The 21,425-nt window shown below is 44.2% G+C and overlaps 1 protein-coding gene across 3 annotated transcripts in view; it reads left to right on the forward strand.

The window, feature by feature from the left end:
• Positions 1–21,425, forward strand: part of LOC126251415 (jouberin-like) — a 299,336-nt gene that overhangs the window by 108,641 nt on the left and 169,270 nt on the right. For all 3 annotated transcript variants that reach the window (XM_049951828.1, XM_049951826.1, XM_049951825.1), the window contains exons 3-4: positions 20,570–20,715; positions 21,202–21,344. In XM_049951828.1, coding sequence (XP_049807785.1) covers positions 20,570–20,715; positions 21,202–21,344 — 289 coding nt within the window. The remainder of the gene's footprint in view (positions 1–20,569; positions 20,716–21,201; positions 21,345–21,425) is intronic.

The following is a 21,425-nucleotide window of genomic DNA, read 5'->3' on the forward strand; positions in this document are numbered from 1 at the left end:
GCCAATGATGGTCGTATGCGTGTTTGGCGCTGTGCAGGTGAGCACCACAATCAGGACTGCATACGACCGAGGCACACAGGGCCAACACCCGGCATCATGGTGTGGGGAGCGATCTCCTACACTGGCCGTACACCACTGGTGATCGTCGAGGGGACACTGAATAGTGCACGGTACATCCAAACCGTCATCGAACCCATCGTTCTACCATTCCTAGACCGGCAAGGGAACTTGCTGTTCCAACAGGACAATGCACGTCCGCATGTATCCCGTGCCACCCAACGTGCTCTAGAAGGTGTTAGTCAACTACCCTGGCCAGCAAGATCTCCGGATCTGTCCCCCATTGAGCATCTTTGGGACTGGATGAAGCGTCGTCTCACGCGGTCTGCACGTCCAGCACGAACGCTGGTCCAACTGAGGCGCCAGGTGTAAATGGCATGGCAAGCCGTTCCACAGGACTACATCCAGCATCTCTACGATCGTCTCCATAGGAGAATAGCAGCCTGCATTGCTGCGAAAGGTGGATATACACTGTACTAGTGCCGACATTGTGCATGCTCTGTTGCCTGTGTCTATGTGCCTGTGGTTCTGTCAGTGTGATCATGTGATGTATCTGACCCCAGGAATGTGTCAATAAAGTTTCCCCTTCCTGGGACAATGAATTCACGGTGTTCTTATTTCAATTTCCAGGAGTGTACATAACCTTATCTTTGTATGGGGAGTTGTTGTTTCGTTTGGGCTCAGCCATTCCTTTCTTTTCCTTGTGGTAGCATAAAAACATCATTTTTCATCACCAGTAATGATACAGGATAAGGATGGTCAGTGTTGTTCATGAACCAATAGATCGTGAGCAAGCAGAGATGCACATATGGTCCCATGCTGATTTGTGTGACTTCATCTTAGAGCATGTGGTACCCATACACCCAATTTTAGACCTTCCCCACTGCATGTAAATGTCAAACAATAGTGGAATTATCACAGTTCATCACACATGATAGTTCTTGAATAAACTGATGTGGATCATTGTGGGTTAGCACATTTAAAAAGTCTTCATCAACTCTGAAGGTCTTCCTGAATGTGGAGAGAAATGACAAAATAATCATCCTCAGAATGAGAAAACCACTTTCTTTCTGTGCTCTGTCCAATGGTATTATCCCCATACATGGTACAAATCTTTCTGAAAGACTCCACTGCTGTTTCCTCACTGTTGAACTCAAACAGATGAACATTACAGGTGAATAAGACAGCCAACCACTTGCAATAAATGGTGGTTTTCAGTTAGCCTTAAGCATGGTTTCAAATAGATTTAAACCTGTCTTCTCCAGGAGGACAAGAAACCTGCATCCAGTGTAACAACATAAATTGCAATCAAAACATCATGGACCGATATTGTGTGTCATACAGAAACTACTACCTATAACAAGTGTAGGCATGTCACAAGGACCATGATAATTACCAATATAAGAAAAGTAGTACTTACATACTTCACATTAGCAAACAGTTAGTCATAAAAGCGCTGTAACATCTCCATGTGAATTGTGCTGGCAGTGACCTGTACATCCACCACATGCATCAATAAACATGTACACTTGGCATCATAAACAGCCAATAAGCATAAGCAAGTGTAACATACAGTAAAAAGAATTCGAAGCGCCTGAGTAACGAAAAACAAAACAAAACAAATGACTTCCTTGTTATTGGCGATTCTCTGCTCAAAAATGTGGTAGTGCCAAAATGCAGAGTAGACGTTCACCCAGGAATCAAGACTCACCAGCTGAACAAACACTTCAGCAACATACATAGGTCACAGAATGGTCCAGCAGAGGCTTCTCGGAATAATTATAAAGGAGATATGGGAAACTATCGCCCTATTTCTATTCTCCCAACCTGTCAAAACTGTTAGAGAAAGTAGCTGCAAATCAGATCAAAAATTTTATCGTAAAGAATGATATTATTGTAAGTAACCAATTTGGATTCCAACAAGGAAGAAACACACTGGATGCAATAAATAACTTTATTGAGAAGATATACAAATCATTTGATCAGAGGAGTAAAGTTGCAGGTATCTTCTGCGATCTTTCAAAAGCATTTGACTTGGTGAACCACGACTTGCTTATCTACAAATTAAACAAATCTGGGATTAAGGACAAAGCTCTGAAATGGCTCACATCATACTTGCACAACAGAAAGCAAAGGATAAATGTCACATCAAATGCAATGGATTATTATTCTAAATGGAGTACAGTATCACAAGGTGTGCCTCAAGGCTCCATTTTGGGGCCAATCCTGTGCCTATTCTATGTAAATGACTTGCCCATAAATATAAATTCTCCATCAGTTCTGTTTGCAGATGAAACTTCTGTTTTAATTGAAGATGCAGAAAAAAATTCAGAGCTCCATTGTGAGCACAATGGGTACTCTAGAAAACTGGTTCCAGTTAAATGGCTTGAAACTGAACATTGCAAAAACCAATAGGGTACATTTCAAAACTAAACATTTGAAATGTGTGGATCTTAAAATAGATCATCATAATCATCCTATGGAAGAAGTTAACACAGTCAAATTACTAGGACTAAATGTGGACAACAACTTAAACTGGAGTACACATATTGAGTTCCTATCAAATAAACTAAGCAGCTTTGCATTTGCAGTGCAAATACTAGCAAACTCTACCGACATGAGTACACGAAAAATAGCATATCATAGTTATTTTGAATCTGTCATTAGGTATGGTATCATTTTTTGGTGAAATTCAAGTAGTGTATCGTGAATACTGAAACTGCAAAAGAAAATTATAAGATACATGTGTAGTGCACAACAAACAGAATCTTGTTGCCCATTATTTCGGAACCTGCAAATCCTAACAGTTCCCTCCATATACATTTATGAAATTATAATGTTTGTTCACAGCAGACAAAAATTATTTGAGGAAAATCATTTTAACCACACGTACAACACAAGAAATTTAAATAATTTTATGTTACCCACACACCATTTGAAATTATATGCACGAACTCCACAGTATATGGGGATGACAATATATAACAAGCTAATGGGCAAAAATATATTTAATATGAAGCCAGAGAGTCTAACAATAAGGCTACAGCAGATTCTGTGGGATAAATGCTACTATTCAGTAGAATAATTCATAGAGGATGACATGATAATTTGAGCAAGGGGTAATTAATTGTTAGTCTTTTATTGTATGTGTAATAAAATTGTATTATTATTATTATACCATTTGTTAAAATCAGTTGTTGTAATTAATTGTTAGTTTTTTATTGTATGTGTATTTTTATATTGTATTATTGTTATGGTACCATTTGTTAAAATCAGGCGTTGTATGTATATGGTAAAACTTTACCAAAATTTTGACGTGTCCCCTGTACGTAAATCAAATGATTTAGATTATGTATGTTATGAGACTAATAAACCACAATTCACAATTCACATTGGAATAATTTACAGAAATACACCATGCAAATAAACGATTTTAGAATAAAATGTAAAAAAAGGAGACAAATACAAAATAAAGTATACTAGAATACACGAAGATCCTTAAATGACATTTAACTCATTTAAATCAATCACAGTAAATAATGGATATAATAGAAAGAAACATTCCACATGGGAAAAATATATTAAAAAAAGGTGCTGTGACTTACAAAATGGGAAAGCGCTGCTAGATAGACACAATAAAAAATGAAAAACACACAGACACACACACAAATATTAAGCTTTCGCAACCCACGGTTGCTTCATCAGGAAAGAGTGAAGGAGAGGGAAAGACCAAAGTATGTGGTTTTAAGGGAGAGGGTAAGGAGTCATTCCAATCCCGGGAGCAGAAAGACTTACCTTAGGGGGAAAAAGGGACAGATATACACTAGAGTGCGCGCACGCGCGCGCGCGCACACACGCGCGCACACACACACACACACACACACACACACACACACACACACACATATCCATCCGGACATTTATAGACACAAGCAGACATATGTAAGGCAAAGAGTTTGAGCAGAGATGTCAGTCGAGGGGGAAGTATAGAGGCAAAGATGTTGTTGAGTGACAAGAGATGTACGAGGGGCAGCAACTTCCTGTTACCCACCTGGCCTCAACCTCCGCTAATTTCAAGTTGCCGCCCCTCATACATCACTTGTCACTCAACAACGTCTTTGCCTCTATACTTCCGCCTCGACTGACATCTCTGCCCAAACTCTTTGCCTTACATATGTCTGCTTGTGTCTGTATATGTGCGGATGGATATGTGTGTGTGTGCGAGTGTATACCTTTCCCATTTTCCCCCTAAGGTATGTCTTTCTGCTCCCGGGATTGGAATGACTCCTTAACCTCTCCTTCCCTCTTTCCTGATGAAGCAACAGTGGGTTGCGAAAGCTTAATATTTGTGTGTGTCTGTGTGTTTTTTATTGTGTCTATCTAGCAGCGCTTTCCCGTTTGGTAGGTCACAGCACCTTTTTATAATATACAGTAAATAATGGGTATGACAAGAACTTAATATGCATTTCCTTCTTAGGAAATGTTTCTTAGTGGATTAAATGTCTTCTAGTGAATAAATATAACTGTACTATCTCTTTCTCTACAGACAGCAGTTTTTCAGAGAAGACTTCTCCATACAGTGGAAAATAGTGGTGACTCATTTTCCAATTCAGGTGTCTATAAATTAACTTGTAACAATTGCCCATGATATTACATTGGTCTAAAAGGTAGAGATTTAGTGACAATGTATTAAGACAATCTGTTAGGAAAGAAAAGAGCAAACATAAATAACTCTACAGTTGCTGAACTGCTTATGCACTGGTATTATTACTTTTCATACGGTGATATACTGGAGGCCTTCACAAACCAAAATTACCCTATGTCCAGATAGAGATCTCTCATTCCATGTTCCCCAGTCACTATCATCCCCCAACAGTGTCTGTTGATAGAGGTGCACCCCACTTGGTAAATCTGTAGCACCCAGGACAGCAACTGAATCACATTCACACTTCTCTGCCACAGTTTCTCTTGTTGTGCCCAGAAACGAGAAATATCCTCTCTGCTCTTCTCCCCGTCACCTCACACACAGCGGTATTCCGCAGTCTATCCAGTGCATGCAATATCCTTGTCAGTCCCTCTCCCACCACTGCACCCAAACCCTTGCCCTGTGGCTTATGTTCCGGAGCTAGATGCAAGTTCTGCCCCTTACTTCCTCCCACTACCACCTCCTCCAGTTGTGTTGTAACATTACACTATTTGCATGTACAAATGTGCCATCAATAGCTACACCTCCATCAAATCTGGCTGAAAAGTTGTTCTCTAAAGTATACTATTTTAAATGGTACTGTCCAGATCAGGCTTACAGTCCAAAACACTTTAATTGCACTTTAATATTAAATAATCTACTGCTTATGGCCAGATTGAATCTCATTTATTATTATTTATGGACAGATAATTGGTAAACCTTACACTACACTCAGTCGATGTCCTATAATGATGATGATTGTTTGAGTGCCATACCTAAAATAAATGCACTGATTCACAGCAATTAATGTGTGGCTAGTAAATCATTAATGCATTTAATAATTACACTTTTCTTCCAAGCAGATTATCATTTTGAAATGTAAACAATGTGCACAGTAAGTATGATTTGGAAAAAAAAACACAGTTCACAGACTGATCCTATTGTCACAGTTAGCAAAAGCCACTGTTAGAAGGTTAACACATTTCATAAAGTTAACTACAAGTTCACAGTCGATTGTAAAAACAGTCACTGAATAAATTCTCAGACACGAAATTTAGATGACATTAGATGCATTTTTGACCTGCATTCTGTACTGAATTATCTGCAGTACACTGTCCAGTATTTGTGGGCATAGACCTTCCACAGACTGACTAAAATAGCTCCTGAAATGTTCATTTTATAAGTTTACAATATTTAACACTATTCTCACATATTGTTGTACACTGCCTTATCACAAGTTAAATTAAACAGTTACATTCCTGATTAACTGAATAGTGTAGAGAGATTCTTCTGTATGTTAACTTTTAGATACAACAATAATTGCTATTCAATTATGCTGTCTATTTTACTAAGATATAGCATCTTAATTCAGTAGCAATATTTTTGATAAGAATGCTAATTACTCTGAAACTAAATGAAGGGAAATATTACTGACATATTTCTAGCATTATCTGAATAAATGATGCACTTATATACACTGATAATAAAGTTTGATAAGCCCTAAATTAATATTAAAGATTTCTGGTACTGTGTGCATGCCCCATAAGTGATCATCTTGAAGGTGTCTGGAGGAAAAAATTGATGGGAAGAAAAACATAACAGGGGGAAAGGATCCATCTGCTTTGTTGCAGTGTTGCAGCCACCTCTTACCCAATAAGAGGCAGGGGCATCTGTGAAAGCAGCCATGGAATCTACTATCTTAGCTGCAGCCACTGTACCACATTCGATGTGCGCATGACCAGTAACAAGCTGTCTATCCACATGAATGATAATTGCCAATCTTTGGCTGAGAGTCATATGGACCAACCACTTGTTGAGCATGCCACCCAACATGATATGCATGACTTCAACAACTTCTTCACAGCTTGTGCTATCTGATTCTTCCCATAAACACCAGCTTCTCTGAATTGTTCAGGTTGAAACTCTCCATGCAATGTATCCTTTGTTCTCATAACCCCTTGCTCTCAATTTTCATTACTCTCTGTCCTCCACCTGCCTATCCCCTTCCTTGCTCTCACTTCAGCCTCACACACCTTTTATCCCACATGATACCTGTGTAATCCTGTCCCTTTCTCTATTTCATTCCTCTCCTCTCCCTTCCACCCCACCCTCTCCGCAGTGGAGGGACTCCGGCCTCCACCAGGACACTGTTCACTGGACTTGTTCTAAAAGCTCCCATCGCTAGGTGAACACCACAGTGATGCACTGGGTTGAGTACATGCAATGCTGAGGGTGCCACTGAACCATAAATCAGACTCCCATAGTCAAGGTGGGATTGAACAAGGGTTTTGTAGAGCAGCAGCAGAGTAGAGCGATCTGCACCCAAGTTGGTGTTGCTCAGGCAGTGCAGGGCATTGAGATGCTGCCAGCACTTCCACTTAAGCTAATGAAGGTGAGGTAGCCAAGTCAATCGGGTCTCTAAAAACAGTCCTAAGAATTGATATGTCTTCACTATAGTGAGTGGATCATCATGAAGATAAAGTTCCGGTTCCGAATGAATGGTACAATGCCAATAGAAGTGCATGACACACAACTTAGTGGCCGAAAACTGGAAGTCGTGGGTGAGAGCCCATGACTGTGCCTTGTGGATGGCTCCCTACAGGCGCCGCTTAGCAACACCAGTGGAGCAGTACAAAATGCAGAAGTTGTATGATTAGGATGAGACGGACGGCCCTACAGCTGCTGCTAGACCGTTAATGGCCACTAAAAATAGTGATACACTCAATACAGAGCCCTGCGGAACCCCATTTTCCTGGATATGGGGGGAACTATATGGAGCTACAGGAAATTCTGGATAAAAATCTGGAGCGGGCCTCAAAGACCTCACCCATATAATGTGGCAAGGATATGATGTTGCCAGGTTGTGTCATACGCATTGCGTGGGTAAAAAAAAAAAAAAAGGCAACAAGGTGTTGGCATCTCGAAAGCTGTTCATTCAGATGGCAGTCTTGAGGAACACAAGATTATCAGTGGTAGAGCGACCCTGGTGGAAGCCCCCTGACATGGAGTCAGTGCCCCCCAGGGGCTCAGCATTCATTTGCTGAGTACGGGCTTGGCAACCCCGGGGTCCTGAGCTGGGGACTGGTCAGTGCCGCCAGTCTCCTGTCACCGTAAACCCTGGACATGCTTCAGCGACCACCGCATGGTGCAGCGGTGGAATGTTGTGTGCTGCGGAGAATGGTAATCTTGGCTTGACCGCCTGGATTGCGAGGAAGGTAAACCTCTATAAAAACCCCTCAATCTTACGGTGTGCTGCGCGCCTATAAGATGCATGGCTGTTGGGGTGGAACAGTCGCAAGCGGGCAACCTCTGGGGCACCTGCCAGTTGTATAAGGCTTACTCAGGCATGTGGGGCTCTGTCTGAGCAGACCTTTAGTTCTCTAGCTGCTCGTGGGACCACAATGGACCCTTCGACCTCTACGTTTCCCCCTACCAGTGGATTGGGTGGGCCACTGGTAGGAAAACACACCCAATCGAAAAAGCGACTTTGTGCTGGGAGTCCTACAGCGCCTGGTGTTACTAGAGATTTATCAGACTGTCGTAACAGAGCACATGCTGATATCCAGAATGTGTTTTTGATTGTCGAACGGAAGGAAGGTAGCTTTGAGAGAGTTTCACCCTTTTACATCCACAAGGGTCTTGAGGGAATTGCAGGAACACTGAAATCTGTGAAGCGCTTGCGCAATGGGACTCTGTTAGTTGAAACTTCTAGTTCCCATCAAGTCACTTCTCTTAGGAAAGCAACCTGTCTCGGAGAGTACGCTATCGAGACCGAGCTCCACTCCACTTTGAACTATAGTAAGAGTGTTGTGACATGTAGGGACTTGGTGGATATCCCCAAGGACGAGTTGAAATCTGAGTGGGCTGACGAAGGTATTGTCGACGTGCAGCATATTATGAAACGAGTCGATGGTGACCTAGTCAAATCCGACTCGTTTATTCTCACGTTCAATTGCCCGAGACTCCCAGAGCATGTTAAAGCGGGTTTCTTGCGTTTGCCAGTACGGCCATATTTCCCCAACCCAGTGCGCTGTTTTAAATGTCAGCGCTTTGGGCATACTACGTTGGGTGCAATGGGATAGCCACTTGTGGTAAATGTGGTCAGCCTGCCCATGAAGGAGCCGATTGTTCATCGCCTGTGAAGTGCGTGAATTGCTCTGGGAGTCACCCTGTCTGGAGCCGGGTCTGCCCCAACTATCTCGAGGAACGGAAGATACAGGAGATCAAAACATCTAAGCGCATCCCCTATGGTGAGGCCAAGAAGCTCTTTAAGGCCATGCAGCCTCCTATGTTTACAACATCTTTCGCTTCCACTCTGCAGAAACCGGTACAGTTGGCCACTGTTGCTACACAAATGGAGGTTGCTAGTGTCAGCACTAACACCTGCGTTTGCCAGTGCACTTGTGCTGCTGCGGTTGTTTTGCAACCTGCAGCTCTCCCCACAACGTCGGACAAGGCCGTGGTTGCTGACAGTGGGGTACTTCCTGGCCCTCCCCATATAGCACCTTCTGCCCAGGCGAGTAAAGCTCCAACTGTTGACAAGGTTCTGCATTCTAAGCCCCCCAAGACGAAGACGCCGAAGGTGAAGGTTTTGCCACCTGAGCAGACTAGTCAGGGTCAGTCCGATGACGATGCCATCGTACTATCTGACATCTCCCTTGGGTCGCCATCGGAGCTGATGGACATTGATGTCAACCGGGGGCGATCTTCTCGCCCCAGGAATAAATCTCCGGCCAGTATGGGCTCTCCTCCAAAGCACAGGGGCAGGGTGAAAATTCAGCCACCCTGATCACTGGCTCCCATATTACAGTGGAACCTGAATGGGTTCAGGAAGCATGTGTCTGAATTACAACTCCTTGTACAAGAGCGCCCCTTGTGCTTATGTCTCCAAGAGACACATTTCCGGGCCACTGATGCTTCTTCTTTACGGGGCTATACCGTGTATCAAAAAGATGATCTGATGGGGGAAAGGGCAAAGGGTGGTGTTGCGGTTTTTGTCCATGACATGCACCACTCATCTGAGCTCCCTCTCGTTACGGACTTGCAAGCAGTTGCAGTTGACCTTCTTGTGGGGCGGAGGCTCACAATTTGTTCCGTTTACTTACCTCCTCAGGATGCAATAGACTCTGAGGCTCTCACAGACCTTATTAGCCAACTCCCCCACCCATTTCTCCTTCTGGGGGACTTCAATGCTCATAATGTCTTATGGGGCTCTACAACTACTTGCCCCAGGGGTCGCATTCTGGAAAGCCTCATGGCATCCGAAGAACTGTGCATCCTCAACTCTGGTACTCCCACTCATTTCTGTACTGCTTCTGGGTCGTCGTCAGCTATTGACCTTTCCTTTTGCTCTCCAGCACTCGCGGATTCTGCTCTGTGGGAGGTTGCCGCTGACCTCCATTCTAGTGACCACTTCCCCCTTTGGATTCGCCTCCTGGATGAGACTGTGGCATTACCAGTGCCGCCCAGGTGGCACCTCTGCAGAGCTGACTGGACACTTTTCAGCCATTTAGCTGTTTTGGAACACCGTGCCAGCGTCCACGAATGGGTCGACCATGTTACAGCCGTGATCTCCCATGCTGCTGAATTGTCGATCCCACGGTCCTCAAGTCATCCCAAGAGGCGCCCTGTCCCTTGGTGGACCACTGAGTGCCGCTCAGCCATCCGAACCCGCCGTGCAGCTCTGCGCCGCTTCAAGTGCCGTCCCTCAGCTGACAATCTTGCGACCTTTCGGGTGGCAAGGGCCAAGGCGCGGCGAGTGATTAAAGAGAGCAAACGACGGTCATGGCAATCGTTCCTGAACTCCATCTCCCGCTCCACTAGTTCTACAAAAGTATGGGAAGTCATCAGGAGGATTTCCGGGAAACGCAGCCAACTACCTGTCACGGCATTGCTGCATCAGGGTTGTCTACTCACGGCGCTGAAAGACATTGCCCAGACACTGGCCATGCATTTTGCGGAATCTACTGCCACTATTAACTGTGATCCAGATTTCTGCCGCTACCGCACTGCCATCGAGAGGGATCACTTGGACTTCCGGTCTCCAAATTCTGAACCCTACAACTGCCCCTTCACAATGTGGGAACTGGATTCGGCGCTGTCTGTGGCACATGATACTGCGCCAGGTGATGATCAAATCCTGTACAGCATGCTGCAGCACTTGTTGCTGCCATCCATGGAAGTTCTCCTGAATTGTTTTAATATGATATGGTCATCCGGCACGTTCCCTGACTCATGGAGGGAGGCGATTTTGGTTCCCCTCCTCAAACCGGGAAAAGACTGAATGCATCCCAGTAGTTATCGGAGTATTGCTTTGACGAGCTGTGTCGGGAAGACATTGGAATGCATGGTCAACCGTCGCCTGGTTTGGCTGCTCGAGACCAGGCAGCTCCTTAGCCACTCTCAGTGTGGCTTTCGGAGATGTCGTTCAACTATAGACAACTTGAGGCGGCCATCCAGCAGGCCTTCCTACGTAACCAGCATTGTCTAGGTGTATTCTTTGACATTAATAAGGCATATGACACTACTTGGCGCCGCCTGATCCTCAATCAACTCCATCAGTGGGGCTTTCGTGGCCATCTCCCCATCTTCATTCGGTCCTTCCTTTCCCGCCGCCTCTTTCGATATCGGGTTGGTAATGTGCTATCTGATTTGTACGTGCAGGAGAATGGTGTTCCTCAGGGAAGCGTTTTAAGTGTCACCCTCTTTGCCGTCGCCATTAACAGTATCACGTCCACTATCCGGAGTCCTGCCCAGTGCTCCTTGTTTGTGGACGATTTTGCTGTTTTCTGCTCTTCCTCCAGTCTTGTCACTGCTAGTCGGCAGCTGCAGCTTACGATAAAGTGATTAGAGGCATGGACTGCGAAGACGGGTTTTACCTTTTCTGCAGACAAATGTGTGTGTGTTCATTTTAATCGTTCTCGACGTGCTTTTACCTCCCCTGAATTGCGTCTGAGGGACACCATTCTTCCTTTTAGAGACACTGTGAGGTTCCTGGGCCTCACTTTTGATTCCAAGTTGTTGTGGTTGCCGCACCTTAAAGACCTCAAGGTGCGGGCCCTGAAGGCACTGAATATTGTGAAGTTTCTGAGCCATCGGTCCTGGGGAGCAGATCGGGCGCGTCTGCTGCAGTTTTATAGGGCTTTCGTCCGGTCGTGTCTTGAGTATGGATGCACTGTGTACGGGTCAGCGAGGCCTTCGTATCTGAAGATTCTTGACGCAGTACACCATGAGGGTATCAGGCTGGCTACTGGTGCCTTCCGTACCAGTCCCATCCCCAGCCTGTGTGCTGAGGCAGGGGAACCGCCGCTCGCCATCCGGTGGAAACTCCTCATGGTGCGACGGGTGTGTCAATTCCTTGCCTGTCCTACCTCCCCTGCATACCCTACTGTTGCCCGACCGCCTATGGAATGTCTCTTTTCCAGTCGTCCAAGGGCAATGAGACCATTTGGGATTCGTGCCAAGCATTTGCTTGAGTCCCTTGGTGTGGAGCGTGTGGCACCCCAACTCCAGGGTTTTACCCGCCTGCCTCCCTGGTTGCTCCAGAGGCCCAGCGTCCTTTTAGACTTGTCAGAGTACTGGAGGAGCTGCACTCCTGCGTTTGTTTTTACCTCCTTATTTTACGATATTTTAAACCAGCATGCCGAGCATGTACCAGTATTTATGGATGGCTCTAAACAGGGGGACTCTGTTGGTTGTGCTGTTGTTTTCCCTGATCGAGTTGTCAAGTTACGGCTTTCTGCAGCGTTTACCATCTTTGATGCCGAATTGTTTGCGATCTTGCGGGCATTGGAGCAGATGAGATGTGTTCCCAGTCTTAAGTTTCTCATCTGTTCTGACTCCCTGAGTGCCCTTCAGACCATGCAACACTTGTACCCAGCGGATACGCTCGTCCAGAACATCCATGATGCCCTACTCCACCTGCAATGGCAGGGGAAGGAGGTTTCTTTCTGCTGGGTGCCGGGGCACGTGGGTATTAGGGGCAACGAACTGGCGGATGTGGCTGCCAAAGATGCATGTTCCCTCCATCACGTTGTTGAATGTGCCATCCCCCTCCATGTTGTTACCTCCCTTTTGTGTTTTCGTGTTATGCATCAATGGGAAGAGGAGTGGCTGGCAGTCGGTGAAAATAAGCTGCGTCTGGTCAAGACCACCACGCGGCCATGGCGTACGTCCTACCAGTCATGCAGGCGGGATGAGGTTCTCCTCACTCGCCTCCGCATTGGGCACAGTCCCTTAACGCACGGTTTTTTACTCCGGCGGGAGGACCCCCCAATCTGCAGTGCTTGTGGCGTCCAGATTACTGTCCGCCACATTTTACTTGACTGTCCTTTATTCTCTGACCAGAGGGCGGTGGTTTCCTTGCCACCGGATTTGCCCTCTATTTTGCAAGACGACGCAACGACTGTGGTTAAGGTCTTACGGTTTTGTGTCCTGTTCAATTTGTTGCCTCGGATTTTAGGGAGAGGATTTTAATGTGCTGCTGGGTGACTGGCTCACCCAGGCTTTAGGTAAGAGGTCCGCCAGTCACGATTACCTGCTTGTTTCACTTCGATTGCTGTTCTCTTTTCCTCGTGTTTCCTTTCTTTTTTTAGTGCGTTTCTTCTCCTCTTGTTTTGCCTCTGTATGTGAGGATTTGTAACTGCGTCAGGTCTGTGTCTTTTAGCCGTTCTCCTTGTTCGCTGTCCGTCTTCGTCCCTTCACTGCATGTGTTCCTGTTTCTATGCATTTGGGCGCTGATGACCACGCTGTTTAGCGCCCGAAAACCTCAAACCACACACACACACACACACACTGGAGTCAGTGGGCCAGATGAATACAGGACCCAACCCAACTGCTGACACACCATATGTTCCAGCAGCTTACAAACAATGTTGGTGAGGCTGATGGGCCAATAGCTATCCACATCAAGTGGGTTTTTGCCGTGTTTGAACACTGGAATGATGGTGCTCTCCCACCATTGCGATGGAAAACGCACCAGATCCTGTTGAAGATGATGAGGAGATGGTGCTTGTAGTCAGATGAGACATGTTTAATCATCTGACTGTGGATCCGATCCAGCCCAGAAGCTGTGATGGGGCAATGTGCAAGTGTGCTGATAGGCTCCCACTCCGTAAATGGGGCATTATAGGGTTCACTGTGGGTGCGGAAGGCTGGGGGCTAGTTCATATGGTACCCAAAAAGATGCCTGATCTTCATCCAGACTTGGGAAGGTGACGTATGGCACCCAATGGTCGACACGTACCTCTCCCAACACTCCTGTTTCCATCGTTTTATAAGCTGGCATACACGGGGATGGAGCCGCCTAAAGGCTATCAGATGCTCTAGGGTAGGGTGGTGTTTACGTCGCTGTAGAGTTTGGCGATTCCCTGTGCCAGCCAGTGTGGCCGAGCGGTTCTAGGCACTTCAGTCTGGAACCGTGCGACTGCTACGGTCACAGGTTCGAATCCTACCTCGGGCATGGATGTGTGTGATGTCCTTATGTTAGTGCTCAGAGCCATTTTGAGTTTAGGACGCAAACACAAACTCCAACTGACATTTGATTATAGTCACTACGGTTCCTGTAATATTGCTTATAGCTGTGGAGGGCAGGGGTCCACATTGCCGGGAACCACATTTCCTGGAGTGCAATGCAGAAAGCAGGTGTAAAGCTTAACAGTTGCCGCAGCTCAGCTAGGCGGTGGGAAAAACCGCTGGGAAGGCATGGAACATTCAATGAGGCAGTTTTTTCCTCAAGGTCACCTGCTGCCACTAACTTTTTGCCTGAGCAGTCTATATCCATTGTGTCTGAGGGTCTGGTGAGATCCAGGTCCTCAGCGGATGCCAGAATCTCCATCCCATCCTTAGATGCAGAGCTTATAGGTAGCGATGGTGTGGAGGCCACTGCAAGTTCCTTCTTCTTAGGCATCCTCTTATTCGATTTCTCGCACTGTTCCTTGGGTTTCCCTGGATGGGAGGACTTTCCTGAAACAGTCTCTGGGACTGAGGATGAGCATGAAGCCCTACAACCAGCTACTTTTGGGCTCTTTGGCCACTGGCGGGTGTCATCTTTCCCATTAGCAGAGACCTGGGAAGGGAGGGACCCAAGGGGCCCCTTCCTAGTGAGAGGAGCTGTAGAAACCTTACGCCTCTCTGGTTCAGAAGTAGGGACTGAAATCCTCAATGGTTGGGGTGGGGCGTTTGCCCCTAACGTAGGTGTTGCAGGAGCAACAGGGAGGGAAGTGCCCCCCACTATCAAGGGACTGATGGGGTGAGAACTGTTCTCATAGCGGAGGCGTATGTGGAGGTCATAGCCACAGGATGTAGGCACTCAAATTTCCTCTTAGCCTCAGTCTAAGTCAGTCAGGTCTTATATTCCATGATTTTCCTCTCTTCTGGTAAAATCATGCAGTATCGCGAGCAAGGTGAATGATGCTCTACGCAGTTGACACAGATGGGGGCTGGGCGCATGGAGTATTGGGATGTGATGGACATCCACAATCTTGACAGGTGGGGCAGGAAGTACAGCGGGAAGACATTTGGCCGAACTTCCAGCAAAGCACCGCATTGGGGGACAGATATATGGCTTTATGTCACAGTGGTAGTGAAGGTACTGGTGGAAACCTGGATGTGCTGGACCAAATGAACACATCGCCACTCTAAATTGGCATGCAGCTCATTGTTAGACTGCAAAAGAAGTTTCCTGTGAAATATGTTATCCTGGACCATATTTAAGCTGTTATGAGTTGCGATGGTAACAGAAACATCCCCCAACTTGCCACAAGTGAATAATGCCCCTGACTGGGTAGAGGATGCTGTTTTTATCAAAACTGACCCAGAACCATTTTGTACAAGCCCTCCACCTCCTCAAACTTCTCCTCCAAATGCTCCACAAAATACTGAGGCAACATGAACATGAAATATTCTCCATCAACTCTCGTACATACAAGGTACCAAGGCGAATAAGCTTCACTGCCTGGCATTCCGTCCACGGTGTGGCCAGGGAGGGGAATGACTTGGGGTCATATTTCTTAGCATTGAAGTTAGACTTTGCCTGCTTAGAGCCGCAGCAAAGGCCACCTGGCAGGATGGCCATTGCCAGGAGTCCTGATGACATAGGGTGACAGGCGTCTACTCTTTGGCATGTGTGGGGAGTTGATGGCGCAGGCATCAGCAGAGCGATCAGGGGGATACTACAGGGTATATGGGAGCCCTACCACAATGGACTGGCTACCATGCTGGATATGAGGTGCAAAATAGCCAGGGAGGGGAATGACTTGGGGTCATATTTCTTAGCATTGAAGTTAGACTTTGCCTCCTTAGAGGCTGCGCCACCCAGCCGCAGCAAGGGCCACCTGGCAGGATGGCCATTGCCAGGAGTGCTGATGCCATAGGGTGACGGGCATCTACTCTTTGGCATATATGGGGAGTTGATGGCGCAGGCATCAGCAGAGCGATCAGGGGGATACTACAGGGTATATGGCAGCCCTACCACAATGGACTGGCTACCATGCTGGATATGAGGTGCAAAATAGTCCATGGTCATCATCGGCACAGAAAGTGATACTCCATTGTGCATGGTGGAAAACACACCCAGGAAGGTGTCCTCACCCAAGAGATGGAGAATGAGCGGGACTGCAATGCGACAATGAGAAAGTGGGCTAAAGATTTCAATGCACGATGGACATGATGCACCATGTAAGGCGCCCTTCCCCAATTTGTTCACTCTTCGGAAAAATTTTGAATAATGGAGGTCAAACCCTACAGGGGACCATCACATAAGGGCTGAAATGTGTGGGACTTCTTTTAGTCACCTCTAAAGAGAGGCATGAATACCTCAGGCCTATTCTAAACCCCAGACCCACACGGTGTGTGTGTGTGTGTGTGTGTGTGTGTGTGTGTGTGGGTTTGACAATATCTGATGATGAAGGACTTAGTCCAATAGCTAATAACATCTAGCAGTCTTTTTTTCATTGTGTCTGTCTGCCACTCAGTGCCGCCTCTGTGTGGTGAATAGCAATCTACCTTTCCCATGTTGTTGTTATTGTTGTTGTTGTTGTTCCATTTCAGATTTTCAAGTGTTTGATCACTGTTGTGTACATTGTTCCACATAGTCAGCGCATACACAACTTTCCCATTAGAGCGTGCCCCACTAAGCACAACAGTGCAGGCGCAGCGCTCATGCGTCTCCACACTACGAGACGGACCAAATTCTGCTTCCGATGATCCACGTATTAATATGTAATGCAGCCAATGAGATTGCCGGTAACGTAGAACCTTTTGTCCTCGTGGATCACACTCGCGCAGTGATACATTAACGTGCGAGGTATTATAACGAGTATACAGACCTCCGGTTAGTCAGTCTGCATTAGTCTGCATTGGTCTGCACCCGTTGCTACCAGTCTATTGTCAAGTTTCAGTCTGCGCCTAATAAGATTACCATATTCCTGTACATAGCCATGAAGATAAATGAATAGACACTTTGTCAAGTATCAGAGATATGTGAGAATAAGATTAACGTACCAAGACCAAAGGAACTTCAGATTGTCAATTGTAAACAGCATCCAGAATCAAGTTATGTAAGGTCTATGCTTTTTATTATTTTAATAAATGTGTGTGAAAATTAATCAAGTTCTGTTTAAAGTTGGTCACCGTCAATCTGCTACTCTAAGCGTGCAAGTGGCTTTTCTATCGTCTGACCTAACGGCAGAAGATAAACACGCCACGATAAGACCATGATACATATTGCTGACACTCGCCTACTTCGTTAGAGCGACAAGTCAAATAATCTGATGGTGTGTGTACTGAAGGTCTTACAGTACGCACACCACAATCACAAACTGTATTGTGGATTTTTAAACAAAGCTGAAAATGTGTGCTGTAAAGAAAAAATAAACTCTCTGGAAATCAAATAAAAACTATTTGGATCATAGTAAAAAATGAAGCAGGAGATACAAATAAAGAAAATAAAGAAATTTATTTAAAGGTGGATAGTAAACTGATCAAAGAAAGCATCAAAATTGCAGAAACTTAAGTTTTCAGTCTCATCAGCCCTCTTAAAAATAAATATGAAATCAGTAGTAAATTAATAATATGTTATTCAGCTAAACATTATATTATATTGAGTGTCTTATATAAATAATCACACCATAATGCTACTTTCCCAGAAATACTTAAATATCCTGTTATCAGGCCACCAATATAAAAAGAAAACAAAATGTTAGTAAATAATTACAACCCATCTCATTGCTGCTAGTATATCTATATCCGAATCCCGCTCCAGCTACTGCCGGGTCTGGGTGCTGACGAGTTCTCTCCATTTGGCTTGATATTCATACAAGTAGTTATCTTTTCTCTAAAGGTCTCTTTAATTTTCCTGTAGGTAGTATCTATCTTACCCCTAGTGAGATAAGCTTCTACATCCTTACATTTGTCCTCTAGCCATCCCTGCTTAGCCATTTTGCACTTCCTGTCGATCTCATTTTTGAGACATTTGTATTCCTTTTTGCCTGCTTCATTTACTGCATTTTTATATTTTCTCCTTTCATCAATTAGATTCAATATTTCTTCTGTTACCCAAGGAGTTCTACTAGCCCTCGTCTTTTTAGCTACTTGATCTTCTGCTGCCTTCACTACTTCATCCCTCAAAGCTACCCATTCTTCTTCTTCTGTACTTCTTTCCCCCATTCCTGTCAATTATTCCATTATGCTCTCCCTGAAACTCTGTACAACCTCTGGTTTAGTCAGTTTATCCAGGTCCCATCTCCTTAAATTCCCATTTTTTTGCAGTTTCTTCAGTTTTAATCTACAGCTCATAACCAATAGATTGTGGCCAGAGTCCACATCTGCCCCTGGAAATGTCTTACAATTTAATACCTGGTTCCTAAATCTGTGTCTTACCATTATATAATCTATCTGAAACCTTCTAGCATTTCCAGGATTCTTCCATGTGTACAACCTTCTTTTATGATTCTTGAACCATGTGTTAGCTATGATTAAGTTATTCTCTGTGCAAAATTCTACCAGACGCCTTCCTCTTTCATTTCTTTCCCCCAATCCATATTCACCTACTATGTTTCCTTCTCTCCCTTTTCCTACTCTCGAATTCCAGTCACCCGTGACTATTAAATTTTCGTCCGTCTTCACTACCTGAATAATTTCTTTTATCTCATCATACATTTCATCAATTTCTTCATCATCTGCAGAGCTAGTTGGCATATAAACTTGTACTACTGTAGTAGGCATCGGCTTTGTGTCTATCTTGGCCACAATAATGCATTCACTATGCTGTTTGTAGTAGCTTACCTGCACTCCCTATTTTTTTTATTCATTATTAAACCTACTCCTGCATTACCCCTATTTGATTTTGTAGTTATAACCCTGTATTCACCTGACCAAAAGTCTTGTTTCTCCTGCCACCGAACTTCACTAATTCCCACTATATCTAACTTTAACCTAACCATTTCCCTTTTTAAATTTTCTAACCTACCTGCTCGATTTATGGATCTGACATTCCATGCTCCGATCCGTAGAACGCCAGTTTTCTTTCTACTGATAACGACGTCCTCTTGAGTAGTCCCTGCCCGGAGATCCGAATGGGGGACTATTTTACCTCCGGAATATTTTACCCAAGAGGACGCCATCATCAGTTAACCATACAGTAAAGCTGCATGCCCTCGGGAAAAATTACGGCTGTAGTTTCCCCTTGCTTTCAGCTGTTTGCAGTACCAGCACAGCAAGGCCGTTTTGGTTATTGTTACAGGGCCAGATCAGTCAATCATCCAGACTGTTGCCCCTGCAACTACTGAAAAGGCTGCTGCCCCTCTTCAGGAACCACACGTTTTTCTGGACTCTCAACAGATACCCCTCTGTTGTGGTTGCACCTACAGTACGGCCATCTGTATCGCTGAGGCACGCAAGGTTCCCCACCAACGGCAAGGTCCATGGTTCATGGGGGGGTCATTGTCCTTAGCTGCTTGAAATGAAAGAACTCATTACAAATACTCTGGCTACCTTGTAAATTTGCATTATTTTCTTTTTTATGTATTGGTTATACACTATTTTAGTCATATTGTAATTGACTTTAGTCGTACTTCCAAACTTTGTCTATGAAGTTCTTCCCTTTATTATTGTAGTTCTAGCAATTGGTACATATATTTCCCACAAACACATACTCCTTCTTGGTTTTCGCAGTTGACAGATATGATAACTTCTTCTAGGACTGCTGACAATAGTTGGGTCGATATGAATCTCCTTGTGTAACTACTCTTTCAGTTTTGAATTTTTCTGTATCATGATGTAGTCTAATTGAAGCTGTTGCACTAGTGTATATATCCTATATTCTACAGTATTTGAACATATGTTGAATCACTGTTTTGTTTCTGAAGGGCAGTTTGTACAGACATGTTGGAACTATGTCAAAAGCTTTCTCAAAATCTGTTAATCTCAGGCAAAGCACTAATTCATTCTCATTGCTCTTGTTCACAATGTTATTCATGAACTACAGTTGGTTCTGTTGTACCTTATCCACTTTTGATAACTGGTTTGTTCCTTTACCAGATTAAAATATTAATGTTTTTCTACATTGTTGGTAATAATTTTAGTGAATATTTTACACATAACAGATACACAGCTGATAGACATTTGTTAGACATAAATCATCAATTCTAAATCTACAGATTATTTATGTGTAGTATATTTTTACTTTACCAATTTTTGCTACTGGAATTTGTATATGGACTGCTAATTTTTTACATTGTTTCTGTTCACTTCTTCTAGTCATCAACCGTCATGAAATCATATGAATTGTCTGTCTGAATACTTAATGATGAACCTTTCCCACAATTTCAGGTCTTCTGTCCCCTGCTGGGAGGAACTTCTTGTTTTCAATGAAGATATGAGATATATATTGACAAGAAAACCTCCTGTCATAATTATTTTTGAGATACTGGATATGATAAAATTGCATCATGCACTCACACGTTATGAAAGGCAAGGTATGTAACTAGTGTGCATCTGAATGAACACTATCATTTTACGGTAAGAATTTCCACGGGAAGTGGAATGAAGTTCATGAAAATAGCTGTACTTTTTTTTTTTTTTTTTTTTTTAAAAAACACTATGTAAGGGAAAACTGAAGTATTATTTAATCCTAGTACAATTGTGTGTCTATTATACTCCTGTATAAGCTACTAATGATATCAACTTTAATGCTTTCTTACTTTTATTATTAATTAATGTTTCCAGAGGAAGTTTGCTCTTTGATTTGAAAGTCCTCATTTTGTGGAACTGACATTTTAATCATAGTACATATACATGTATTTTGCTTAGTTGAATGATGACAGAGAGGAGTTGATTATGTTGTTGTCTTTGTCATACCATACACATGTCAGGATAATGATTTCAACATGGGGATCATCATATAGTCAGTGGCTGAAAAATGTACTGATGGCATTTAGTTACCTTCCTTGTTGCTATTACAGGTTCAAAGTGTGGCTGGCACAAAATAGCATGGGCATTCCTGAAACCCTTAGGAGCAAATGGCCATCTAAACATAGACAAAAAAGTTCGTTTACAGCTGTATAAACCAAACAGCTCTAAAGAAACGGATTACCATGGATGTGAAGTAAGTGACTCCAAAATATGGATGTGTACTGCAAGCATTGCATATATCTATTACATTGTGTAGTCTCAAGAATATCTGTTA

This window comes from Schistocerca nitens, chromosome 4 (assembly GCF_023898315.1).
Source record: "Schistocerca nitens isolate TAMUIC-IGC-003100 chromosome 4, iqSchNite1.1, whole genome shotgun sequence".
NCBI classification, from domain to species: Eukaryota; Metazoa; Arthropoda; class Insecta; order Orthoptera; family Acrididae; genus Schistocerca; species Schistocerca nitens.